General features: G+C 46.2%; 1 protein-coding gene across 2 annotated transcripts; it reads right to left on the bottom strand.

Moving 5' to 3' along the window:
• Nucleotides 1–13,117: 13,117 nt before the first annotated feature.
• GLRX5 (glutaredoxin 5) lies at nt 13,118–22,034 on the bottom strand. 2 transcript variants are annotated; one of them, XM_057733704.1, is made up of 3 exons: nt 21,663–22,034; nt 13,583–13,757; nt 13,118–13,497 (listed from the first exon to the last, which is right to left on the bottom strand). In XM_057733704.1, exons 1-3 carry the CDS (start codon nt 21,946–21,948, stop codon nt 13,494–13,496), a joined length of 465 nt encoding a protein of 154 aa, XP_057589687.1. In that variant the 5' UTR covers nt 21,949–22,034; the 3' UTR covers nt 13,118–13,493. The 2 variants fall into 2 exon arrangements, with proteins under 2 accessions (XP_057589687.1, XP_057589686.1); XM_057733703.1 differs by having other exon boundaries at nt 13,118–13,757; nt 21,663–22,033.
• Between the last annotated feature and the right edge of the window lie 203 nt (nt 22,035–22,237).

The raw sequence follows: 22,237 nt of genomic DNA, 5'->3' as shown, positions 1-22,237 counted from the left end.
GGCAGGAAGCCCCAACTCAAGAGATTGGTTCCAAGTAGGTGGAAAAGGGGGCTTACAACTGTGTCTCTCTTGGCTGAGACCTTGAAAGAGCAGAGACTCAGGGGTGGGCTTTTGAGGGTGGGGTTGACCAGGGATCTAAGCTAGAAAGACAGGCTCTGCAGTGAACAAGTCCATATGCATGGGCTGTAGCTGTGAGCCAGTTGCTCTGTCCCTGTGGTCATTCTCAAGTTTTTAGTCTTTGCATAACATTCAGTCTGGAGTCAGCTGTGCTTGAGGCCATCCCGGGAAGGACCACGGTCCAGGGGCCATGAGGTCAGCCTGGTAATGATGGGTTTGTAATAAATGAACAAAAGATGGACACTCTTAGCGAAAAATGTAGGGACTCCAGGTCCAGCCACCTGATGATGCTGCCCCTGGCTGCCTGCAGCTCAGCAGAGCCTCTAGCCACAAGGGAATACTGCCTGTGTATGCACGTGTGTGTGTGTGTGTGTGTGTGTGTGTGTGTACACACAGGTGCAGTGCAACCCATCAAGGCCTGCCACATAGTTGGGGTCAAAGTACACATCTTGCTGGTACCCTCCCTGCTGAGCATGACCCAAGATCCCCCAGGGCCTCCTGTCACTCAGATAGGCCACCTCCATCACCTGCACACCAGCATCGCCAGGGTCTGGCTTTGATGGAACGCGAGTGCAGCAGAGATGACCTGCAATGGGGGGGTCTCTGGCGCTGGCTGGCGGCCGCCATGATCATTGTCACTCAAGACTCAGCACAGGCACCGCCTCCTCAATGACCCCAGCCCCAGGAGACCCCCTGCTCTGTGCCTCCCTGGCACTGCGGCAGACTCTGCTCTCCTCCCAGAGTGTTCTGGTGCTCTGCCAGGGCCCTCACCAGACTCACCAGGAGCCATGTCTTAAGACGCGTACCCCTGTCACCTTTGCATCCATTCAGTAAGTGTCTAGTGTATGCTGGGTGTGCGTCTAAGCACTGGGAACACATCAGGGAACAAAGCAGAGGCATCGGTCCCCACAGAGCTCCCCATGCTGTGACGCAGTGAGCGCTTAGTAAACGCTGATGAAATGCCACGACGTGAAAGAAATTTACCAAACTAAAAATGAGCGTGTTAGGACGGTACTGGGGGTGTAAACTGCTTCTTTGGACTTAATTTGACCATCTATAAATATTTATATCTGTGATCAACAGCACCGTTTCTTAGACTCTACCTGTACTTGGTTTCCTGGGGCCACCATGACATAGCAGCACAACCTTGATGGCTTAGAACAACAGAAATGTATTCTCTTGAATCTGGAGGCTGGAAGTCTGAAATCAGGATGTTGGTAGGGCCAGGCTCCCTCTGAGGGCCCTCAGGGAGCATCCGTTCTTTGCCTCTGCAGCTTCAGGTATTTGCCGGATTCCTTGGCTTGTGGCTGCATCACCACAATCGCTGCCTCCATCTTCATGTCACCTTCTCCTCTGGGTCGGTGTCTCCTCTTCTGTCTCATGTGAGGACACTTGTCATTGGATTTAGGACTCCCCCATATAATCCACGATCACCTCTGTCTCATTTCTGCCAAGTCCCTTTTTCCAAATAAGGTCACCTTCACAAGTTCAGGGATGAGGATGTGACAGATGTGACATACCTTTTGGGGGAACACCATTCAACCTACTTACATTACCCTATGGCAAAACCTCTCCCATTTTTTAAAAAAACTCTCCCATTAAAATACGTTAAAATAAAATAAACCTTTTGCACAAAAATCTTATCACGGTATTAAACTTCTAATTGAAAACAGCCCAGCAGTTACACAATAGGACGATAATTACGCAAACTTTAGTACAACGCAGGATCAATTATCATCACAGCCATTAAAAACATTTCCAAAGTTTCATAACATGGGAAATGCTTATATTGTAATATGATAAGTGGAAAAAGCAGAACATAAAATTTTCTTTGCAGTCTGATTTGAAATATGCAAAATTATTTGACGAATAATAAGTAGAAGGAAATGCGCCTTATGAAAAATATTTCTCATCCATGAGTGGGATGACTGGCCTCTTTTTTCTTTCTTTCTAGTCCTCTAAAGGAACACAAATTATTTTTATAATTTGAACAAGTTTTGAGAAAATTTTGTTTAAAAAAAGAAACATGAATTTAGGATTACCTACATTTGTCTTCCTCTCGAAACTAAAAAAAAGGAAAGGAATTTTAAAAAGATACAAAATAGATATAAATAATAAATAATATGAAGGCAAAGAACAAGGAGAAAGAGAGAGGAGACAAGAGGAGAGGAGAGGAGAGAAGTCGGCCAACGCTGAGGGGCTGGAAAGTGCGTGGAGAGGCTGTGCTGCAGGCACCACACACGAGGAGCAGCCCAGGGTTGAAGGCAGAGTGTGGGGTGGAGAGTAAGGGTGAGAAGCAGGAGACCTGCAGGATCCCCCCACCCCCCCACCCCGAGGACTGGGGGACAGTGGGTCCAGTGTGGGAGGTGGGAGGTCTGGGGCTGTAAACCAGAGAGGCCAGTGGAAATCTGTACCCTAATGAAAGCTCCCAGCCTTCTACTCCAGCTCCTACAAGACAGACAGGCTCACACCTCCTAGGTGGGTTGGTAGATTCTTCTCTGGAGAAATTAAAATGGCCTCAGAGGAGAGACATTCAAATACTGACATCTGAGATTTGAGAGTTCACCAACAGAAGGTCAACTCAGCACCCAGTTGCTGAAGAGGGAAACCCACCAGCAGCCAGCATACCCAACCTCACCACCTCCCACACACACACTCATGACACACACACACACATTCACACACACAAACACACACATGCACACACACACATACTGTCTTCAATCCCCTATTCAACCCCAGTCCCCTAATGGGTCCTTTAATTCTCAAATGTGAGCCAGTAGCTAATAGTCTCCAGCTGGAAAGTCTTCAGCACAAAAGAGAGGCCGGAACAGACAAAGAGGTAACCTGTATACTCAGGAAGAAAGCAGAAATGTTTTAAAGGAGCAGTTTGAAAAGTAAGCTATAAGTAATATCCTCAAAGTGAAGGTATTTCATTCATGAAGGATAAAGGTAGAGCAAGTGTCTATAAAAAGGATTAATTCATACTCATTAGGATGGCTAAAAACAAAACAAAACAAACAAAAAACCAGAAAATATAAGTGTTGGCAAGGATATGGAGAAACTGGAACATTTGTGCACTGTTTGTGGGAATGTCAAATAGTGCAGTCACTCTGGAAAAGAGTGTGGCAATTCCTCAAAAAATTAAACATAGAATTACCATAAAATCCAGCAATTCCACTTCTGGGTACATACCCACAAAGAACTGAAAGCAGGGTCTCAAAGAGTTATTTAGTACCCCCATGTCCATAGCAGCATTATTCACAATAGCCCATCAAGGGATAAATGAATAAACAAATATAGTACAGACATACGATGGAATATTATCCAGCCTTAAAAAAGAATGACACATGCTACAACATGGATGAACCTTAAGGACATTGTGCTATCTGTAATAAACCATTCACAAAAGGATAAATATTGTATAAGTCCACTTGTACAAGCTACCTAGAGTGGTCAAATTCATAGAGAAAGAAAGTAAAATTGTGGCTGCCAGGGCTGGGGGAGGGGGAATGGTGAGTTGTTTGATGGATAAAGAGTTTCATTTTTAGGGGCTTCCCTGCTGGCGCAATGGTTAAGAATCCACCTTGCCAATTCAGGGGACACAGGTTCGAGCCCTGAGCGGGGAAGATCCCAACTGCCACGCAGCAACTAAGTCCGTGCGCCACAACTACTGAGTCTGCGCTCTAGAGCCCTTGAGCCACAAATACTGAGCCACACACTGCAACTACTGAAGCCCACACGTGCCTAGAGCCCATGCTCCACAACGAAGAGTAGCCCCACTTGCCACAACTAGAGAAAGCCCCTGTGCAGCAATGAAGACCCAACGCAGCCAATACATTAAATACATAAATAAATAAATAATTTAAAAAAAATCTTTATAAAAAAAAGAGGTTCATTTTTACAAGATGAAAAGAGTTCTGGAGATGGATGGTGGTGACAGTGTGGTTGTACAACAATGTGAATGTACTTAAAAATGGTTAAGATGGTAAATTTTATTTTTAAAAAAGATTAATCAGTTAATAAGAGCTCTTGGAAATTATTTTAAACCAGTTGCAGTATTAAAGGTTGGGAGATCACTGCTCTAATATTATCTCAGTAGAGAGGCCTTCCCTAAGGACCCAATCAAAAAATGTCCCATTCTTGGTCACAGGAGGCCAAATTTGAGACAAGTAGTCTGGCTAGAAATAAGGATCTCCTTTTGAGTGGGGGTAGGGGTAGGGGAGGCTATTTGGGGCTGTTATTCCCTCATGGCCACTTTAGGACTTCTCTGTGCCCTGCTTACCCTTCAGGGGAGGCTGACACTGGTTGGTTAACAGGTGGAAGTCTGTGATAGCAGTAGCAGTCACCTGATCCCCAGAGCTTTGGTTTAAAAGACACACATGGGGGCTTCCCTGGTGGAGCAGTGGTTAAGAATCCACCTGCCAATGCAGGGGACACAGGTTCAATCCCTGGGCTGGGAAGATCCCACATGCAGCAGAGCAACTAAGCCCAGGCACCACAACTGCGGAGCCTACGTTCTAGAGCCCACGTGCCACAACTACTGAAACTCGCGAGCGCCATGTTCTGCAACAAGAGAAGCCACTGCAATGAGAACCCCGCACACCGAAAGTGTAGCCCCTGCTCTCCACAACTAGAAAAAGCCTGCACACAGCAACGAAGACCCAATGCAGCCAACAAACAAACAAACAAACAAACAAACCAAAACAAAAGGCACACATGTACTTGTACACACAGGGGTTTGGAAATATGAGTTGGCTGCTCAACTTGAGCATACTACTGACAAGGGTTTATTGGGTTATTTTCTGGTGGAACTAGCATGTCACTAAAGCAGGTCTTTTGATATATAAAAAAAAATTTTAAGCAAAACAGAAGTTTAGATTTTATTCATATGTGTAGGGTTTCTAAGTCTTCGTTTTACAGAATTGCTTGTTTGCTTCAGCTGTCTCCTTCCCATCTCTGCTCTTGGAGGAGATGAGGACAGGTCTGGGGTCAAAACACTTGTAATTTTGTATCCTGATATCTATTCTCTGAGTGTGAAATATCCTCTTCCTTTGTTAAGATTCCTGAGGAGTTTTTTTTTTTTTCTTTTATAATGAAAACAAATCCCACCTTTGTCCCTAAAAAAAAAAAAAAAAAAGTCCCATTCTATACCCTTGCACTGATTTTTTTTCTTCTTAGCTCTTAACCCACCTAACCAACCCACCTAATACTGACCCACTTCTTACTTGTTTTCTCTCTCTCTCTCCCTCTCCCCGCCGCACTAGAATACGAGCACCTGTGAGAGCAGAAACGTGTTCTTCATTGTTTCCTGCTCTACCCCCCAAACTTGGGACAGTACCAGAATGAAGCAAGACAAACGGAAACTATTTATGGGAGAGACAGAAAAAAGAAAGGCAGGGAACTCTCCCAAAGAGTAGAATGAAAAGATAAAGACTTTGAAAATAGCAGAGAAAAGATAAGAAAACTATGGGGTCATTTTAGGAGCTCCAACAACTGACATTGACGAATTGGAAAGAGAAACAGGAAAAATCAGGTAGGGGAATTCCCAAAGGTGTATTTGGGAAATTTTCTCAGAACTGATAAACGGGACTCTCTAGACTGAAAGCCAGTGAAAGGGGAAAAAATATATAGATTTCACCAGTGATAAAGAAAATATCCTAAAGATTTTTCCTACAAAGAAAAAAAAAATCATCAAGGGTCAGGACTCAGAATAGCATCAGATTTCCCACTAGCAGCACCGGAAGCTGGAAGGCAATGAAGCAATACCATCACAATTTGGAAGGGAAAATCTCTTCTGACCCAGACAAACTACCAAATCTAGCACACAGGCATCATAAAACCTGCTCAGACAAGCTGATCTCCAAAAGTGGACCTCCTATGCACCTTCTTTAGGAAGCTTTTTCAGGATGTGCTCCAACAGAGCAAAAGGATAAACTAAAAAAAAGTCAAAGACACAGGACATAGGGAACAGAGAATCCAACAAAGGGAAGATATGAAGGGAGTCCAAGAATACTAACAAGGCAACCAGAGGGTGATTGGAGGGTGGAAGACTCCAGGAGGAGCTTGAGAGGAGGTGGAGTAGAGGGATAGGGGAAAGGGGTATTTATTTATCCGACGCTTCTGTTTGAAAAGTGTATTGATGGGGAGATGTCAGCAAACTGTGTAAAAATTAAATATGACATCAGTCAGAGAGGGGACTTCTCTGGTGGCTCAGTGGTTAAGAATCCACCTGCCAATGCAGGGGACACAGGTTCGATCCCTGGTCCAGAAAGATCCCACATGCCATGGAGCAACTAAGCCCATTCGCCACAACTACTAAGCCTGAGCCCTAGACCCCACCAGCCACAGCTACTGAGCCCACGTGCCACAACTGCTGAAGCCCGTGCACCTAGAGCCCGTAGTCGGCAACAAGAGAAGCCACCACAATGAGAAGCCCACGCACCACAACGAGGCGTAGCCCCCCGCTCAGCACAACTAGAGAAAGCCCCTGCGTGGCAATGAAGGCCCAATGCAGCCAAAAATTAATTAATCAATCAATCAATTAATTAAAAAAGAACCACAGCGAGGGCTGGAGTCATGGACAGAGGAGGGAGTGGGGGAAGGAGGGCTGGACGGAGGGACACCGTCAGGATGTGAGAACTCGTAGCTGGTCCCTAAGGAAAGACAACAGGTCACTCTGAGCACGTGCAGAAACAGATGACAGGACCCAGGGCCGACCCTGAGAGGAAGCCCAGCAGACATGGGAGTTCTTTTGGAGAGCACTTTGCCTCCTGGCAAAAATACCCACTTGCTGCCATTTGGAATCTCACCGAGAGGAGCCCAGTGGGACCGCTGGCCTGTCCGCACATCTACATACCACGGGGACCCTGGGGGTACTTTCTCCTCAGCTTTGTTTGCCTCTGCCCAATTATGCCTGCTTTGCTGTCCCCCATCTCAGAAGCTGGACCCTCCACCTCCTCACATAGTTAGTTGTGTACGGCCAGGGGGAGCTTCCAAAAGCCCTGGTCTCCCAGCTGCAGGTTTCAATGGGCAACGAACAACAAATTCAGTGGCAAGAACAGTTCTTCCTCCCAAGACTGCACTCTCAGACCCAGTCGTCAAAGCCCCACTGAGTCTGAGGATGCGATTTTTGGCTGGGCCTCTGGAGTGAGCTACAACGTGAGGACCACAGTTCCAGCCCTGCTATTCCCTAGGCAGTGACCTTGGACGAGGGACCCCACCTCTGAGTCTGTTTTGTCGTCTGAAAGGGAGAGCTAATATCCCACATGTACAGATCTTCTGTGAGGAGCAAATTAGGGATCTAAATGCCTAATGCAGGGGGGGACAACTCAATAAACATTTGTCCCCTGAGCCTTGTCCACTCATATCAAGTGGTGCCCACTGTGAAGATCCAAGTTGCCAGTGGTATGAGTTTCCTGTGGCGGCTATAACAAATAACCACCAGCTTGGTGGCTTAAAACAACATGAATTTTGTATCTTACAGTTCTGGAGGCCAGAAGTCTGAAATCAGTTTCACGGAGCTAAAATCAAGGCCTGTGTTCCTTCTGGAGGCTCCAGGGGAGAATCCGTTTCCTTGCCTGTTCCAGCTTCTAAGGCTGCCTGTGTTCCTTGGCTCACGGCCCCTTTTCCATCTTCAAAGCACTTGTGATTGCACTGGGCCCACCCACATGAGCCCCATTTCAAGATCCTCAACTTAATCACAGCTGCAAAGTCCCAGCTAATATTTCCTCAAATTCTGGAAATTAGGATGTGAACCTCTTTGGGTGCCATTTATTCAACCTACCACACTGATCTTTCTGCTCCACGAAAACGGCAGTGACTTGGACAGGTGGAATTGATAGCATCCTTTGCTTTCACCTCTATAATAGTGCTCTGCTCTCCCAAGAGTCATTCTAAGGAGATTTTACTAAGGAATTGTGGATAAAAGTTTAAAAATTTAAATTTAAAAAGCCAGGGTAGGGACTTTCCTGGTGGCGCAGTGGTTAAGACTCCACGCTCCCAATGCAGCAGGCCTGGCTGGGTTCTATCCCTGGTCAGGGAACTAGATCACACATGCATGCCGCAACTAAGAGTTTACATGCCACAACTTAGAAGCTGGAGAGCCGCAATTAAGGATCCCGCCTGCTGGAACTAAGACTGGGTGCAACCAAATAAGAGAAATAAATAACATTAAAAAAAAACCAAAAAACAGCCAGGAAAATGGGAAATGTGCTGCTAGGTTCCCAGGGTTACAGCTTATGTGTAAAAGCAACTGCTGAAGTTCTACTTCAGCTTCCAAGTATTTTGACCCTGCCCTGGCTCAGGGTGGGAGGTGGGGGTCCCTGACCCCCAGCTGAAGGCTCAGCCCCAGACCTGGGGTCTAGAGTGGGGAGACGTCCTATCGCATAGTCTAGGGCTTAGCATGGACTCCCCAGGGGGCTGGTTCATCCCTGGTTGCCAATTACAAGGCTCATTGCCAGTTCAGGACTAGACAGATATACCAATAATCTGGAAATATTTTCTACATTTCATCACCTAAATTCCTGTGAACCAGGGGACCTAACTACCTCTTACTTTCTGGCAAATGTATCCCTGTGAAAATTATTACTTGGGTATAGTAGAACCCAGCATCTCAATCCTTGTTACTGATAAACTAGAATTAACTCAAGGTTGAACTGTGTTCTTTCAAGCATACCTCCCCACAATAAAACCTATTCTAACCTATCAGTTCAATAAAAGACTTCCCACTGTATGCAACAGAAGTAATATTTTTAAGAAATTTAAACTCAGTGGCAGTAAGTCCAACTATAGTCTTAGGAAAGTAATTTACTATCTGTCTCAGTGCCCCAAGAACAGCTAAATAATGGGTATACTCCACCAAGATCATCACAAGTATGAAATCTTGTCATTGACCTTCAAAGATGAGTCTCCACACTACAGGGACAACCAAACAATGGCCTGTCAATAAATATAGACATTTCTACTCCCTCAAGTCTAACAATGATGGTGAAAAACACACTGCAATCAAGTCCAGATCTAGTCCAAGGTAACCATGGAGGTTAACCTACCTGGAGAGCTTATTATGGGCTAGGCTTTTGATGTGGATTCTCCCGTCTCATAACAAGCTTGACGTAGGTGACATTCACCACTGCCCTATTCAGTAGAGTAGGTAAGGGAGGTTATTAAGGTGCCTGAGGCCCGTCACACACGCAGGAAGAGTTGGGATGGGAATCCAGGAAGTTTGATCCAAACCCAAGCTCTTTGGGGCAGCCCTGTGCTTTTTGGCCCTGAGGCATTCGGGATCATAGCTCCCTGACCAGGGATCGAATCTACACCCCCTGCTCTGGAAGGCGAAGTCCTAACCAATGGATGGCCAGAGAGGTTCCTGACCTAAGGCTTCTTGTGACTCACCAGGACAGAACGAAGAGAATCCTTTGCTTATGTTTTACATATTTTTCTAAGCACTACATATACTAGCTCTAAGGGATCCTTGAGTGAAGATAAGCGAAAGGGCAGTTATAACCGGGTGTGGTGGACAAAGGGGCTGTGGGGCAAAGCAGGGAGGTGACGCAAGACCTTCTGGGGCAGCGACCCGGGAGGTTTGTAAGTAGGGGAGTGAGACGGCCAGCGAGGTGTCTGTGGAAGGTGATTCTGGCTGCAGTCGGGGAAAGACCTTCAAAGCCAGGTACACTTCTTAGACTCAGGCCAGATCTGCTCCCAGCCCGAATGCTCGGCCCATGCGGCTTTACGGCCTGCCGTGATGCTGCTCTCAGGAAACAGGACGGGATGCGACTTCCCACAAGTCCACCTTGGCCACATTGCGGGTGGCTTGACGCCAGCTCTGTCGCCTTTCACCGTTCCTCCCCTCTCCCTCAAATGAGCTATTGTATGGGACTTCCCTGGCGACCCAGTGGTTAAGGATCCGCACTTACACTGCAGGGGGCACACGTTCGATCCCTGGTCAAGAAAGCACATGCGGCACAGCCAAAAAAAAAAAAAAAATAGCTATCTTAGAATTCTTTGGTATAACTGAAAGCTATTTTGGAGATTTACTAACCAATTCTCAAGTAGAATATGAAATCTATTATTTTTTCACAGCTATCAAATCAGCTCCTTTTTATGTGACCACCCACCAATATCTATTTTTGCCTGTCAGTGACTCTGAGGAACAAACTTGGAAGCTTCCTTGCCTCTGGTTTAAATTTACTCCAACATAACTTGGCCAACACAAAGGTCGATTCTCTGAACCCTTAGCACGATCTCTCCTGTTACGAATACAAAGGGACCCAACCTCTCAAGATACAATTTTTCTCTAAATAGCTAAGCTCTTTAATAAATGTATAAGAATTCTCTCTCAAGCTAGCTGTTGAGGCTTTAATAATTACAGGAAAGCTTGAGGTCCCAGATTCTACCCAAGTCAATTCAACAGGGCCAATAACAAGAAACACATCTTGAAACTCACCTTTGGTTCTAAAAATCTCCAAAACTTAAATGAAGTGTAATGACATCTATGTAACTACAAGCTTATGAGACAAAAACTACCTCGACTCATACAAATGTTTAATCTTCTAAAATAACTTCATCTATTTCTAAGCAGTCTAATAACACAGCACTTTGAAGTTGTGACAAAAATCCAATAAATCAAATCAAATGATACGAGCCAGTGTCCTGTAGTGGAAAGCTGTGAAGAGGACCTTGCATGTTTAAATAGATGATGTGTGATATTGCTGTTTGTACAAGGAACCCTGGTATCACTGTTCTAATTATCACAGTGAATTCTAATTATGCAGATCATTAAAATTATTCAGACTGACATCAGATAGCATCTTCAATTTCCCACTTGGCAAAGACTTGTCAAGCATAGAGGAAAAAAAGGATTAATTAACTTCTGGAAACAACATTTCCATTTCTTGTAGAGCTTAGTGATTCCTTAAACTTTTAAGCTCTCTGGTAACTGATATGATCTCACTATGATTCATAGGTATCTGAGTCAAATTACACACCTAGCAGCTCTCTCCTAGTGCTAATATTCTAGAGAGATTTCCTACACTGACATTTCCCTGCAAAGAAACTTCTCATCATTTCGTTTTTTAGATGAACCCTAAGGGGATATAGGCAGATTTAAGGAAAAGCCAAAAGGAGAAAAACTGTGGAAAAGTACCCTAGGACACACCAGATGTGAAGGCGAGGGACAATTTTGCAGAGTCATGTGTGTGCCGCATGGCCTGGTACTCATCCAGGGACGGTAAAAAGTGATTTGTTAATGGTATTCTTTCCAAAGGGCAAGGTCACAGCCTTGGCTCGGCCACTGTGTGGCAGAAGCACAGGCAGCTCTGAGCACAGGGCTTCCTTCTAGTGCCCTTGCTTTCATGTGTAAAACAAAGTACTTCCCACAAATGAGCTCCAACCTCCTCCAAGGGTCTCTATGAGCTCTGGGCTTAGAGCAGACACAAAAGGTGTTCATGGGATGCAGTGCACAATGTATGTAATACAAAACCTTTTGTGGCAATAATCTGCTTTTTTTCCCCCTGAAGCCCTGAGCTCTGTAAGTTATGTGGGGCAGTCCTCTCATCTGACAGGACAGTCTCCACTGATGTGGGGGTGGGGCTACAGCTTTCCTTTCCTTTCTCCTGGGAATCCCACAGCCTCTGGGGGAAGGATGGCGCCAGGAGCTGCGAGCTACAAGACCACTGGGCGGGTCAATCCTTATCTCACTAAGTCTGTCCGATTTCAGAATGTTTCCAAGAGGCACTCCTGCAGACCGAATAATCAACACAGAACAAGCCTCCAGAACAGCTCTGGGGAAATGAGCTCTCCCTATTTCCTTGTTGTCATTGCTTTTTTTTGGCTGAGTTGAGTTCCTTGCTGTGTGAAGGCTTTCTCTAGTTGTGGTGAGGACTTCAGTAGTTGCAGCATGTGAACTCAGTAGTTGTGGCTCACAGGCTCCAGAATGCAGGCTCAGTAGTTGCGGTGCACGGGCTTAGTTGCTCCGAGGCAGGTGGGACCTTCCCGGATCAGGGATCGAACCCATGTCCCCTGCATTGGCAGGCAGATTCTTAACCACTGCACCACCAGGGAAGTCCCATTTTTGCTCTTTTCATTAAAAAATGCAGCTTCTTCCTATCTCTGCCACTGTAAAGATATGCTTCTAAATAGATGCTCTGTTTAAGCCCTTGGCGATGAATGAAGGCTTCTGGGGGCCCAAAGGCACACAGTGACAGGATGGGTTTTCTTCCCCCGAGTCCCTGTAAAGCTTACCTCCAGCTCCACCTCCAGCCCAGATGGAGAAACATAGTCCTTTTTTATAAAGGCCCCATTTTTCAGGAATAAAAGACTCATGAGATCCCATTCTTTGGGGGAACCTCTAAAGGCTGCTCCCTATCCAAATGCAGTGCAGGTGGCCAAGCACAGGTCTTCAGAGATGCACGAGTGGGGCGCCCCCTCCAGCCTCCCCACCTCACTTCTCGCCAGTCCACCCAAGCCTCCAACTGGATCATCAACACCTCTCAGCGTTCACAACAGCTACTTCTCCTCAAGAAATCAGAGGACAGCTTGATGGCAATATCTGTGGCACATTTAACAGAAGAGTATGAGAATATCACTCCTAATTCCTAAAATCAAAAGGTCAGAGGTGCTGAAAGTCCTTAAAGACTGAACGTCTGCGTCCCCTCAAAATTCCTGTGCTGACATATAACCCCTAAAGGGATGGTTTTAGGAGGTGGGGCCTTTGGGAGGTGCTCAGGTCATGAGTGTGGAGCCCTCATAAATGGGATTAGGGATCCCAAAGAGCCTCTGTGAGGACACAGTGGGAACACAGCTGTCTGTGAAGCAAGAGAAGGCCCTCATCATACACCTTATCTGCTACAGCCTTGATCTTGGACTTCCACCTTTCAGAACTGTGAGAAATCAATATCCGCTGTTTATAAGCCAATCAGTCTGCGGTATTTTGTTACAGCAGCCCGAACGGACGAAGGCACAGACTAACTGCTATCCAGATTAACAACACACACGCAGTATCCCTGGGTTGGCAGTTTATTTAAAAAAAAAAAAAAACGCCCCGCTTATCTTATTTTCTTCCTTGTCCACCATTTTTCTTAACAGAACGAGTTACAAAAAATCAGGGAAGGGGGTATATTATCTTTGCAGACTGACACATGTGCAGAGGCCTCATGAACAATAACAATGATTCAAAAGCTTCTAGGTTTACTCCTGAATCAGGCAAAGAGCAAAGGACAACATAAGAAGGAATTTTGTTTACAGCAATCTCGTCACACAACGTTGATCATGACAGTGCAGTGGTTACGATTAGGTTCAAGACAGGATACTCCTCGCCCAAACACCAGACATGCTAAAATCAGCCGGCTGCTTCAAACTGGAGGAAGCAGTGCAAGCAGTCACCTGAAGAGTGAAAACCAGAATCAGTAAGGCTTTTCTGGCGGTGAGATTCTGACACCTGTGGCTCCCTCGCCTGGGCCACTCTCACTTTGAGTCTTGGTCTTTCTTTTCATCTAAGAGGGCGGAGCGGATCCCCAGCTTTTTCAGTTCTTCCACCAGGTCCCCGTTCTGGTGCATCTGCAGAAGAATGTCACAGCCCCCCACAAACTCTCCATTGAGGTACACTTGCGGGATGGTGGGCCAGTTGGAATAGTCTTTAATGCCTATGGGGAAAGAACATTTACGTGTCATTTGAATGGTCAGATACTTGCATGGCAAAATATGCTTCCCTGCTCCTTGCAGAACACCCTGTATGCCTCCCTGGCTCCCCATCCCTGGGGGACCCTATATTTGCTACAAAGAGCATAAAGCTTTAGAGTCGAATGGACCGCTGACTCTTCCAATTATAAACTGTGAGGCCTCCATCCTCTGTTTCCACCCTCATCTCACGAAGGTTTTATGAGAATCAGGTAAGCAAGGCTCTCATAAACTAACTGATACACAATCGACCCTAGATTAATGGCAGAGAACCTAACTGGTTAATGCAAGTCACACAAGATACCCAAGACTAAATTCTCCATGCATCTGCCGGCCACATTTTCAGCAAAACAAACAAAAAAGAAACGCCACAAGTTCATTTCCAAATGGACTACTGACCATGGACCCCGCCCACAGTAACCCACTGGCAGACTGGGCAGCTCCCACCTAATGTTTCTGGTGCCTTGTCTTGGTGGGTGAAGTTACAGACACTGAGTCATTGGGTTTTATCTTTAATAATTCTTTTACCCAAAGAAAAATCCCTCTCCTGTGGCTACAGACTGTGGCCCTCACCCTATTCAACCCTCTAGGGGACAGCTGACGTGGCTCAGCACAGAACTCGCAGGGACTGAGTGACATGGAGGAAGGGCCAGGTGCAGGGCCACAGGGTGAGTGAGACCCACTTCCTGCCCCAAGAGACAATGGCTTTGAGGACACACCAAGATGTGTCCTGGGACAGTGCGGCCATGGGATGATTCTGTTCGGCGCTGGGCCACGAGGGTGATGGTTATGAAAGAAATGTGGTTTCAATCTAAACACAGAAAAGATCCCTCTTTTCTAAATCCCTCCTCGCCTTTTACTTCCTTTTCTACTCGGAGGTTGTGATGAAGTATACTTTTTAAAATATACAAATAAACAAAATGGAAAGGTCAATAGATTCTTCAGGCAAAAAAACAGTATTACACAAATTTTAGAAATTGGTCAAGTGGTGGTTTTATGAAAACAAACTAAAAACACAAAACCTTCTTCTTGATGCTGTATCATTTATTAGCAGATGAGTTTTACCAAATAAGATTACCAATGTGTTGTATTATAAATAACAGTCTCAAGGTACCATGTGTTTTTCTCTTTTAAAAGTCTCTGCCTTCTAAAAAACAGCAACTTCACTCTAAACAACAGCTCTAGAGGGCCCCTGGTGGAGAGCTTTATCTTCCTTCTGCAGACAGACTTCATGGATGAAGAAATGATTATTACATCGTTACAGGCCCTGAAAAGCTCATTTTTCAGCCACCCTGGGTTTGTTAAAAAAAAAAAAAAAAAAATCAGCTAGAGGTTTGGAGGTTACCAACAAAGGGCAAATTTCAAAAACCATCACAATGTCTTTGTACTTGATACCCGGATGAATTAAAGTTTTTCATTACTCTGATGTTTGGTGCTACATAAACAACTACTTAGCATGCAAGTTATGTGTTTTGGATTTTTTTTTTTCCTAAGCTCTATCCTCAAACACAAAGAGTCTATCAGAAGTTACACATCTATTTTTTACTTTATGATGGGGGAATTAAGAAATGTCTAAAATAAACATGAACTTTTTACTTCTAAACTTACATAAATATCTTTTACATTTAGGTACATGAACTATTTAACTGCACAATATTATATCTGGGGTTTTCTTCCAATTAATAATACATTGCATGAAGCTTTCCACAGCAATAAATATCTACTGATTCTTTTGGTGAGTGCCTACAAATTTTGATACACACCAAAGGTGAAAACAAATTTGCCATCTGAGGGCCACCCAAAACCACGTTTAATCCTAAAAGTACAATTTTTTAAAATAAAAATTTTTTTGAGTAAAAGAATGATTTGCTTTCATCAATCGTTTTTATGGCACCACACTCGACTAAAGCATTAGGCTTGCCTCATTCACTAAATATTATTTAGCAGACCATATGTCCCAACCACAGCGAAGGAAGGGAGTCCATCCTCACCACCAAAACTACCAAAACAAGTGGGCTTTCCACCATCCTGAACATCCAACATATGGTCACGTGTGAGGGATGCTAACTCCTTCCAAACACCTTGGCCCGTTACACTGCAAGAATTCAGAGGAACCCACCTCAGAGCACATGGAGATGGTATCCAAGGTGCCCACCAGCTAATAGTTTACCAAAATTAAACTTCAATGCTTCTTTAATTTTTAGATTATCAAGTGTTACATGTGGCTGATGTCAAAGCAAAGCTTGGACATCTTTCCTAAAAACCATGCCATTTTCCATGTTTAAAAAGTCTGATTACAAGATTAAATATTTAAGGAAACACTCAATTGCCTCCTATAGAGGGAAGTGAGAAACTTCTACTATTCATAAGTTGAAAACTGAAACAAGTTCTATCAAATCACAATCAGTTGTTTAAACATGGCTAATTTTTCTCACCCTTTAAATTTTCAATAACTGCACTATACAGTGATATTTCTTGCAAATATCACATGGAATAACTCAGAATCCGAGAGCAATTCTTGAAAATTAGAAGATCGTAACCAAGAATGGATTTTAATAACTGTATTTAATAGATGATAAACTGTGATTCAGTTTAGGACAGAAAATGTTGACTGCAAAGTTATGTAACAGGTAACACTAGGACTGGGAGTGAGGAGGCTTTCTTACAAAATCGGTCCTACACATACCTACTGCCAAACTCCCCAAAACGTAATGTGCGGAAGTATCAAGCCAGAGGGGAGAAAATGTTCTGGAAAACTCCCTTCCAGAATTTTCAAAAGGTACTTTTCAAAATGTATTACATTTCAGAACATTGGACCTCATTCCCGGTTTGGACAATTAATCCTAAGAGCACCATGATTACGAGGCTCTGTTCCTCAGGCAGGTCACGTCACCTTCTCCTGGAGTCACATATTTCTCTATCTTCCCTAACTTAGAGAATGATGTTAGCACTGCTTAAGATAATGTGAACTAAAAGCCTGGAAAACAGCAGACCTTCAATAGTAAACCACAGTGCCAAGAGAGAACACGGCACTGGTTTAGAGGTCAGCAGACTCTGGCTGGCTGGCTGGCTTGTAAATACAGCCTCAGGTCAATCTGCTCATCTCTTAGCCTCAGTTTCCTTTTCTGTAAAATGGGAACAACTCTATGCCTCACAGATTTGTTATGAAGATTAAATAAGATAGGGAATTCCCTGACGGTCCAGTGGTTTAGAGTCCACCTGCCAATGCAGGGGACACGGGTTCGATCCCTGATCTGGGAGGATCCCACATGCCTCAGAGCTACTAAGCCCGAGCGCCAGAACTACTGAAGCCCGCATGCCTAGAGCCTATGCTCCGCAACAAGAGAAGCCACCGCAATGAGAAGCCCACGCACCGCAAAGAAGAGTAGCCCCTGCTCACCACAACTAGATAAAGCCTGAGCGCAGCAACAGACGCAACGCAGCCAATAAATAAATAAATTTTTTAAAATAAATAAATAAATGACTTAACCAACATCACAATGCTGGCATATGGTGGAGCCAGGAATTGCCTCCAGGTGTCTAGGAGTCCAAAGACCAGGTTCTTGACCGCCAGAGGGGCTTCTGGCCGGGGGCTGGCATCTGTCACTCCTGGCCACCCGTGAGCCCCACCTGCATGACATGTGAATCTACAATCCATGGGACTGTTCCACATCTTTAACATGCATAGACACAAACAGCATGAAGCCACAACTACCTTTCTACGACTTACTTTTTGACTAAGCATCGCCTTTTTTGAGATTTAGTCACATTAAATACATCTAGACCTAATTCATTTTAACCACAATTTAGTTTTCCATCATATGCTTAAGTTACAGCTGCTTTTCTCAGTCTACTAATAGACCAAGGTCTGTTCTTGCCCACTTTTCCTGTTATTACAAGGAATGCTGCAGTGCTCACCCTAGCTCACCCCTGCATCTCCTCATTCAGGAGTCCCCAACCCCCAGGCCCGCTACAGGTCCAAGGCCTGTTAGGAACTGGGCCGCACAGCAGAAGCACAAGGTGAGCTGTGGTCAAGCGAGCAAAGCTTCATCTGCCGCTCCCCATCATTCACCATCGCTCGCATTACCGCCGGAAGGGCTGCCGCCCCCCCACCCCCCGCCCCACCCCCAATTCGGTGGAAAAACTGTCTTCCACAAAACCGGTCCCTGGTGCCAAAAAGGTAGGGGACCGCTGTCCTAGCTCACACGCAGGGGATGGTCTCTAGACCAAGAAGTGGCAAACTACAGCCTTTGGGTAAATCCCGTTCACATCCTTGTTTTTGTAAATAAAGTTTTATTGGACCTCCGTCCTGCTCATTCGTCTGTCCCTGACTGCGGTACACTGTAACAGCAGAGCTGAACAAGTGGTGTAACAGAGACCAGCAGGCCCCCAAAGCCTAAACTAGTTACTCTCTGGCCAGTTACAAAGGAAGCTCACTGACCCCTGCCGTAGACTAAATAACCAGGAGTGAAATAGCTGGGTCTTCAGCTCTGTTCACCTTCAACTTGACCGGGCACTGACAGTCACTTCTCCCGAGTGTGGGCAGCACTTTGTACCCCCATCTGAAGCATACAACCTGCCCACCACCCAGACACATATGCACACTTGTTATCTGACTTTTAATGCTCACCAATGTCATGGTTTTATTATTGCCTTAAATTCCTTGACACTGGAAAGGCTGAGCATATTCTCAAATAACCGTTCGACAACACATGCTGCTCCTGATGGGAGACATACAATGGTGGTCTGAGTAGGCAGAAATTCCAGAGTGCCTATCACGTTTTTAAGAGCAGGGAAGAGAGTTTATGATAAAATTATAAATAAAAGAAGCATGTCTTTATTCATTAAAACACTCATTGAGTAGCCCCTGCTCTCTGCAACTAGAGAAAGCCCACGCGAGCCAAAAAATTAAAAAAAAAAAACCCACTCATTGAAAGCTCGCTTTGCATAAGCAACGCACACAGTGCTCAGAGAGTCGACGAAGACATGTTTCCTCCTCTCAGGAGGACAAAATGCTATATACAGACGTGTGACCCCAACTCTGTTTAAAAACAAAAAAAAAAAATACTGTTAGAAACCAGATCCAAGTGTTAATAATAATGGTTTATGGTTTACACGGAATTACAGGGGATTTTCATTTTCTTTAGATTTTCAGTGTTTTCCAAGTTTCTCCCATGAGCATATGTTACTTTTGCAACTGAAAGCAAAGATTAGTCTTTGTCAAGACCAGCAGCAGGATATGGTAACACCCATCTACTGTGACCCTATCCCTTTGTGGCTGTCATCCATGCGTGCTCCAGATTTTAAAAAAAGAACAAACCTTGAGGAAGGCCAAAACGCAAAGCTACCTCACAGTCATCTTGGTTCCCTGGTCTCGGGTCTCAGGCTGACACCTCTGTGCATCACACGCCCCGGACTGAGCGCCCAGAACTAGGAGATAGCGTCTGAGGGTCTTCCTTCAACTCGGGCCCTTTGTAAAGCTCAGCCTTCTCTGGCACAAGAAAACAGGAAAGGCCAAGTTTGCTGGACCCCCTCTCCTGTTATTAGAAGTGACCTTGGGTCTGGGAAAGGTGCACAGACATGTCTTTAGTTGGCAAAAGCAAGCATTAGACAGCCTGTCAGTCTCTCTTGTTAAACTTGAAGGTGTGGAGAGCAAAAAGATGAAGTCTCCATGTTGTAAAGCCTCACCCTAGCTAAGCTAATCCCCACTCTGATAACATGCTTACACCACCCTGCCCTAGCCTGGAGGTTAATACACTAATGTTTGCTTTTCTGGGCAGTGAAAGATGTGTCATGTTCAATATATATTCAACACATTTACTAACTCACGTAATGGTCAAGAAATTTAAGGGTTAAATTCCTGTTGCTCTTGTTTGAACACTTAGGAACAGAGACTGGAAGTCAGACACATAAGTACTCTCAGCAAACATTCTTATTCCTGCTCTTACTTTCAGTTTACTGGCCATATTCCATCTCTGGTTATGTTTAAGTCTTTTTTTTAATTGTAGTTGATGTACAATGTTTCAGTGATACAGTAAAGTGACTCGCCTACACCATCTCTGGTTATATTAAACAGGAGAACAGAAATTCACAAACCAAAGACTCTCAAAACTCAAAACTTTACGCTAAGCAAGATGCCAACAACACAACTTTTTACAAGGGCCATAGTGGCAACTTGCAAGGGGCCTGAGGCAAGGTCCCAGCAGAAAGATTACAGAGTAGTTTCTCCTATCTTATCTTTTAAGCAGAGACGCTGCTGCTGCTGCTGGATGAAGACTGCAGATCACCCTGTATGTGAAAAAAGCCAGCAACTGGTAGCATTCCAGCAGACCAGGAAGGCAAAAGGATCATGGGCAAAGCACATGGTAATATTACACATACCTCCCGGTAACACTAAGCTGCCTTCACGCCTTCTCGCTTCCACCCACCAAAACCAAGAGTTCTATAAGGATTAGATACTGTGGGAAAAAATACTTTTAAAACCATACAGTGCTAATAATAAAAAAGCTACCATTTAATGGATGCCTTCTGAGTGCAAGATAACAGGCACTTTCTAAAAGTTTTATTTTCTCTTTTTTCCTCACAAAACCTTTGCCAAGTGTGATTTCATTATCCTCATTTTAATGAAAAGGAAAATGCAGTTATGTGACTTGCTTCGGGCCGCACTACCGATTGGCCAAAGGAGTCTAACCCAAGGCCCTTCCCTGACAAGAGCCTGTCTCGTCACTGCTGGAATGGCTATGGTTGACAACTTCAAATGTAGAAGAGCAAAACGAAGAATTCTGAGTGTAGCCTACCATAGAACTTGGTGCCTTAAAACTCTTTTTAGAACATCATCACTAAATAACAGCAGGAAACTCAGGGAGAACTCAGTCACTGAAAGTCTAACTGGAATGTCACCCTTCAGGGGGTGACAGGCACAGGCTCCCCCACCCCCTCTTCCTCCTCCCCCACTCAGGTAAAATAGAAGGAAGCAGATAAGCTTCTCAGCACAGGGGACTCAGCAGAAAAAAATGCTGCTTAACTGTCAGAGCCCTCGGCGGTCCCCCCCCCCCCCCCCGCCCCCCGGAAAAGTCACAGACACTACTGTGTCTGCCCCAGACCCTGACTGGCTCCTGGAGCTCCAAGCCTGAGTTAACTAGAGCCCAGGAGTCATTCCTCGTCCCTCTTCCCACAACCTTCTCCAAAGCCAACCCCCTCCCCCCCGCCTCAATCTCCCCCATCCTTGAGAATCTAAAAATAAATCCCACGTCTTCTCCCACAACACCAGATCCCAACTAAGACCAGTCCAAAAGCTGTCTCAACCCCCTCCTTGTAGCAACAACAGAGGACGGTCCCTGACCCCTCCACCCCTCCAAGCCTTGAGGCACGACAGGCCAGCCTCTGACCCCCTAGCCTCAGACGAGGGCAACCTCGGCCCTCACCCCACCATCAGCAGCACCTGCTCCTCATCCACGGGACAGGCCATCCCCTCAAAGTACCCCCTAAGCGCCCACCTCTCAGTAGTTCTTCCTGCATCCCTCTTTGCCCCACTTCCCCAGCCCTGCAGAGCGGGGAGTCAGGCTGCTTGCTGGCCGCGCTCCTGGGACTCCGCGGAAGAGAACTCGCCCCGAGATGCCTACTTCAGCTCAGGATGAGGACCGGGGGGGATCGCTAGGACTCACTCCACTGCGCAAGCTGGCCCAGAGCCCTAGATCCTCGAGACCCGGTTCAAGTCGATCAAGCCCCCCACCCCAGACCCTCTAACGCGGTGTGGAAGCCCGAGTCTTGGCCTCCCCCGAGCCCCCGGGCGGACCTCGCCCGGCAGACCCAGCAGAGCGGCCCGGCCCATCGCCCCCCAGCCCCGCCCCCGCCCCCCCGCCGGCCCTGACCTTGCCGGAGCTGGGGGTCGTCCAGCACGTTGTAGGCCGCGTAGTCGCGGACGCCGTGCAGCCGCAGGATCTGCACCACGGCGTTGCTGAAGCCGCACTGGGGCTGCTCCGGCGTCCCCTTGAGGAAGACCACCACCTTGTCCTTCTTCACCAGCGCGTCCAGGTGCTCCGACGAGCCGCTGCCGCCCGAGCCTGACGCCCGCACTCCCGGGCCCCGCAGGCCGCCGCCCGCACCGCGCCCCCAGCGGAGCAGAGCCGCCGCCGTCCGGCCCACGGACCCGCTCATCCCCGCGCGCTGGCCCGAGCCCTCGACCGCCGGGGACCTGCGCTGGCCAGCCGGAGCCTTCCCGGGACCCGGCCCGCCTCCCGGAGGCCCTCATTGGGCCGGCTCCGAAAACCTCTCCGTGATTGGAGAATGCTAGCCAGCAATTACTGGGTTCTACCAATCCTGTTACTCGTCCCGCCCCGACAGGTTGGAGGCGGTCCTTACGCCTAAGCCTCATGCTAACCGCCTTACCATTGGCCGCCGGCAACCGCTTTGTCAGTTGACTGGAGAGAGTGGATGTCCATCAGGG

Source organism: Hippopotamus amphibius, chromosome 4, assembly GCF_030028045.1.
Source record: "Hippopotamus amphibius kiboko isolate mHipAmp2 chromosome 4, mHipAmp2.hap2, whole genome shotgun sequence".
Taxonomy (NCBI): Eukaryota; Metazoa; Chordata; class Mammalia; order Artiodactyla; family Hippopotamidae; genus Hippopotamus; species Hippopotamus amphibius.
Note: the sequence above shows the minus strand (reverse complement) of the source record. Positions and strands in the feature narration are given on the sequence as shown.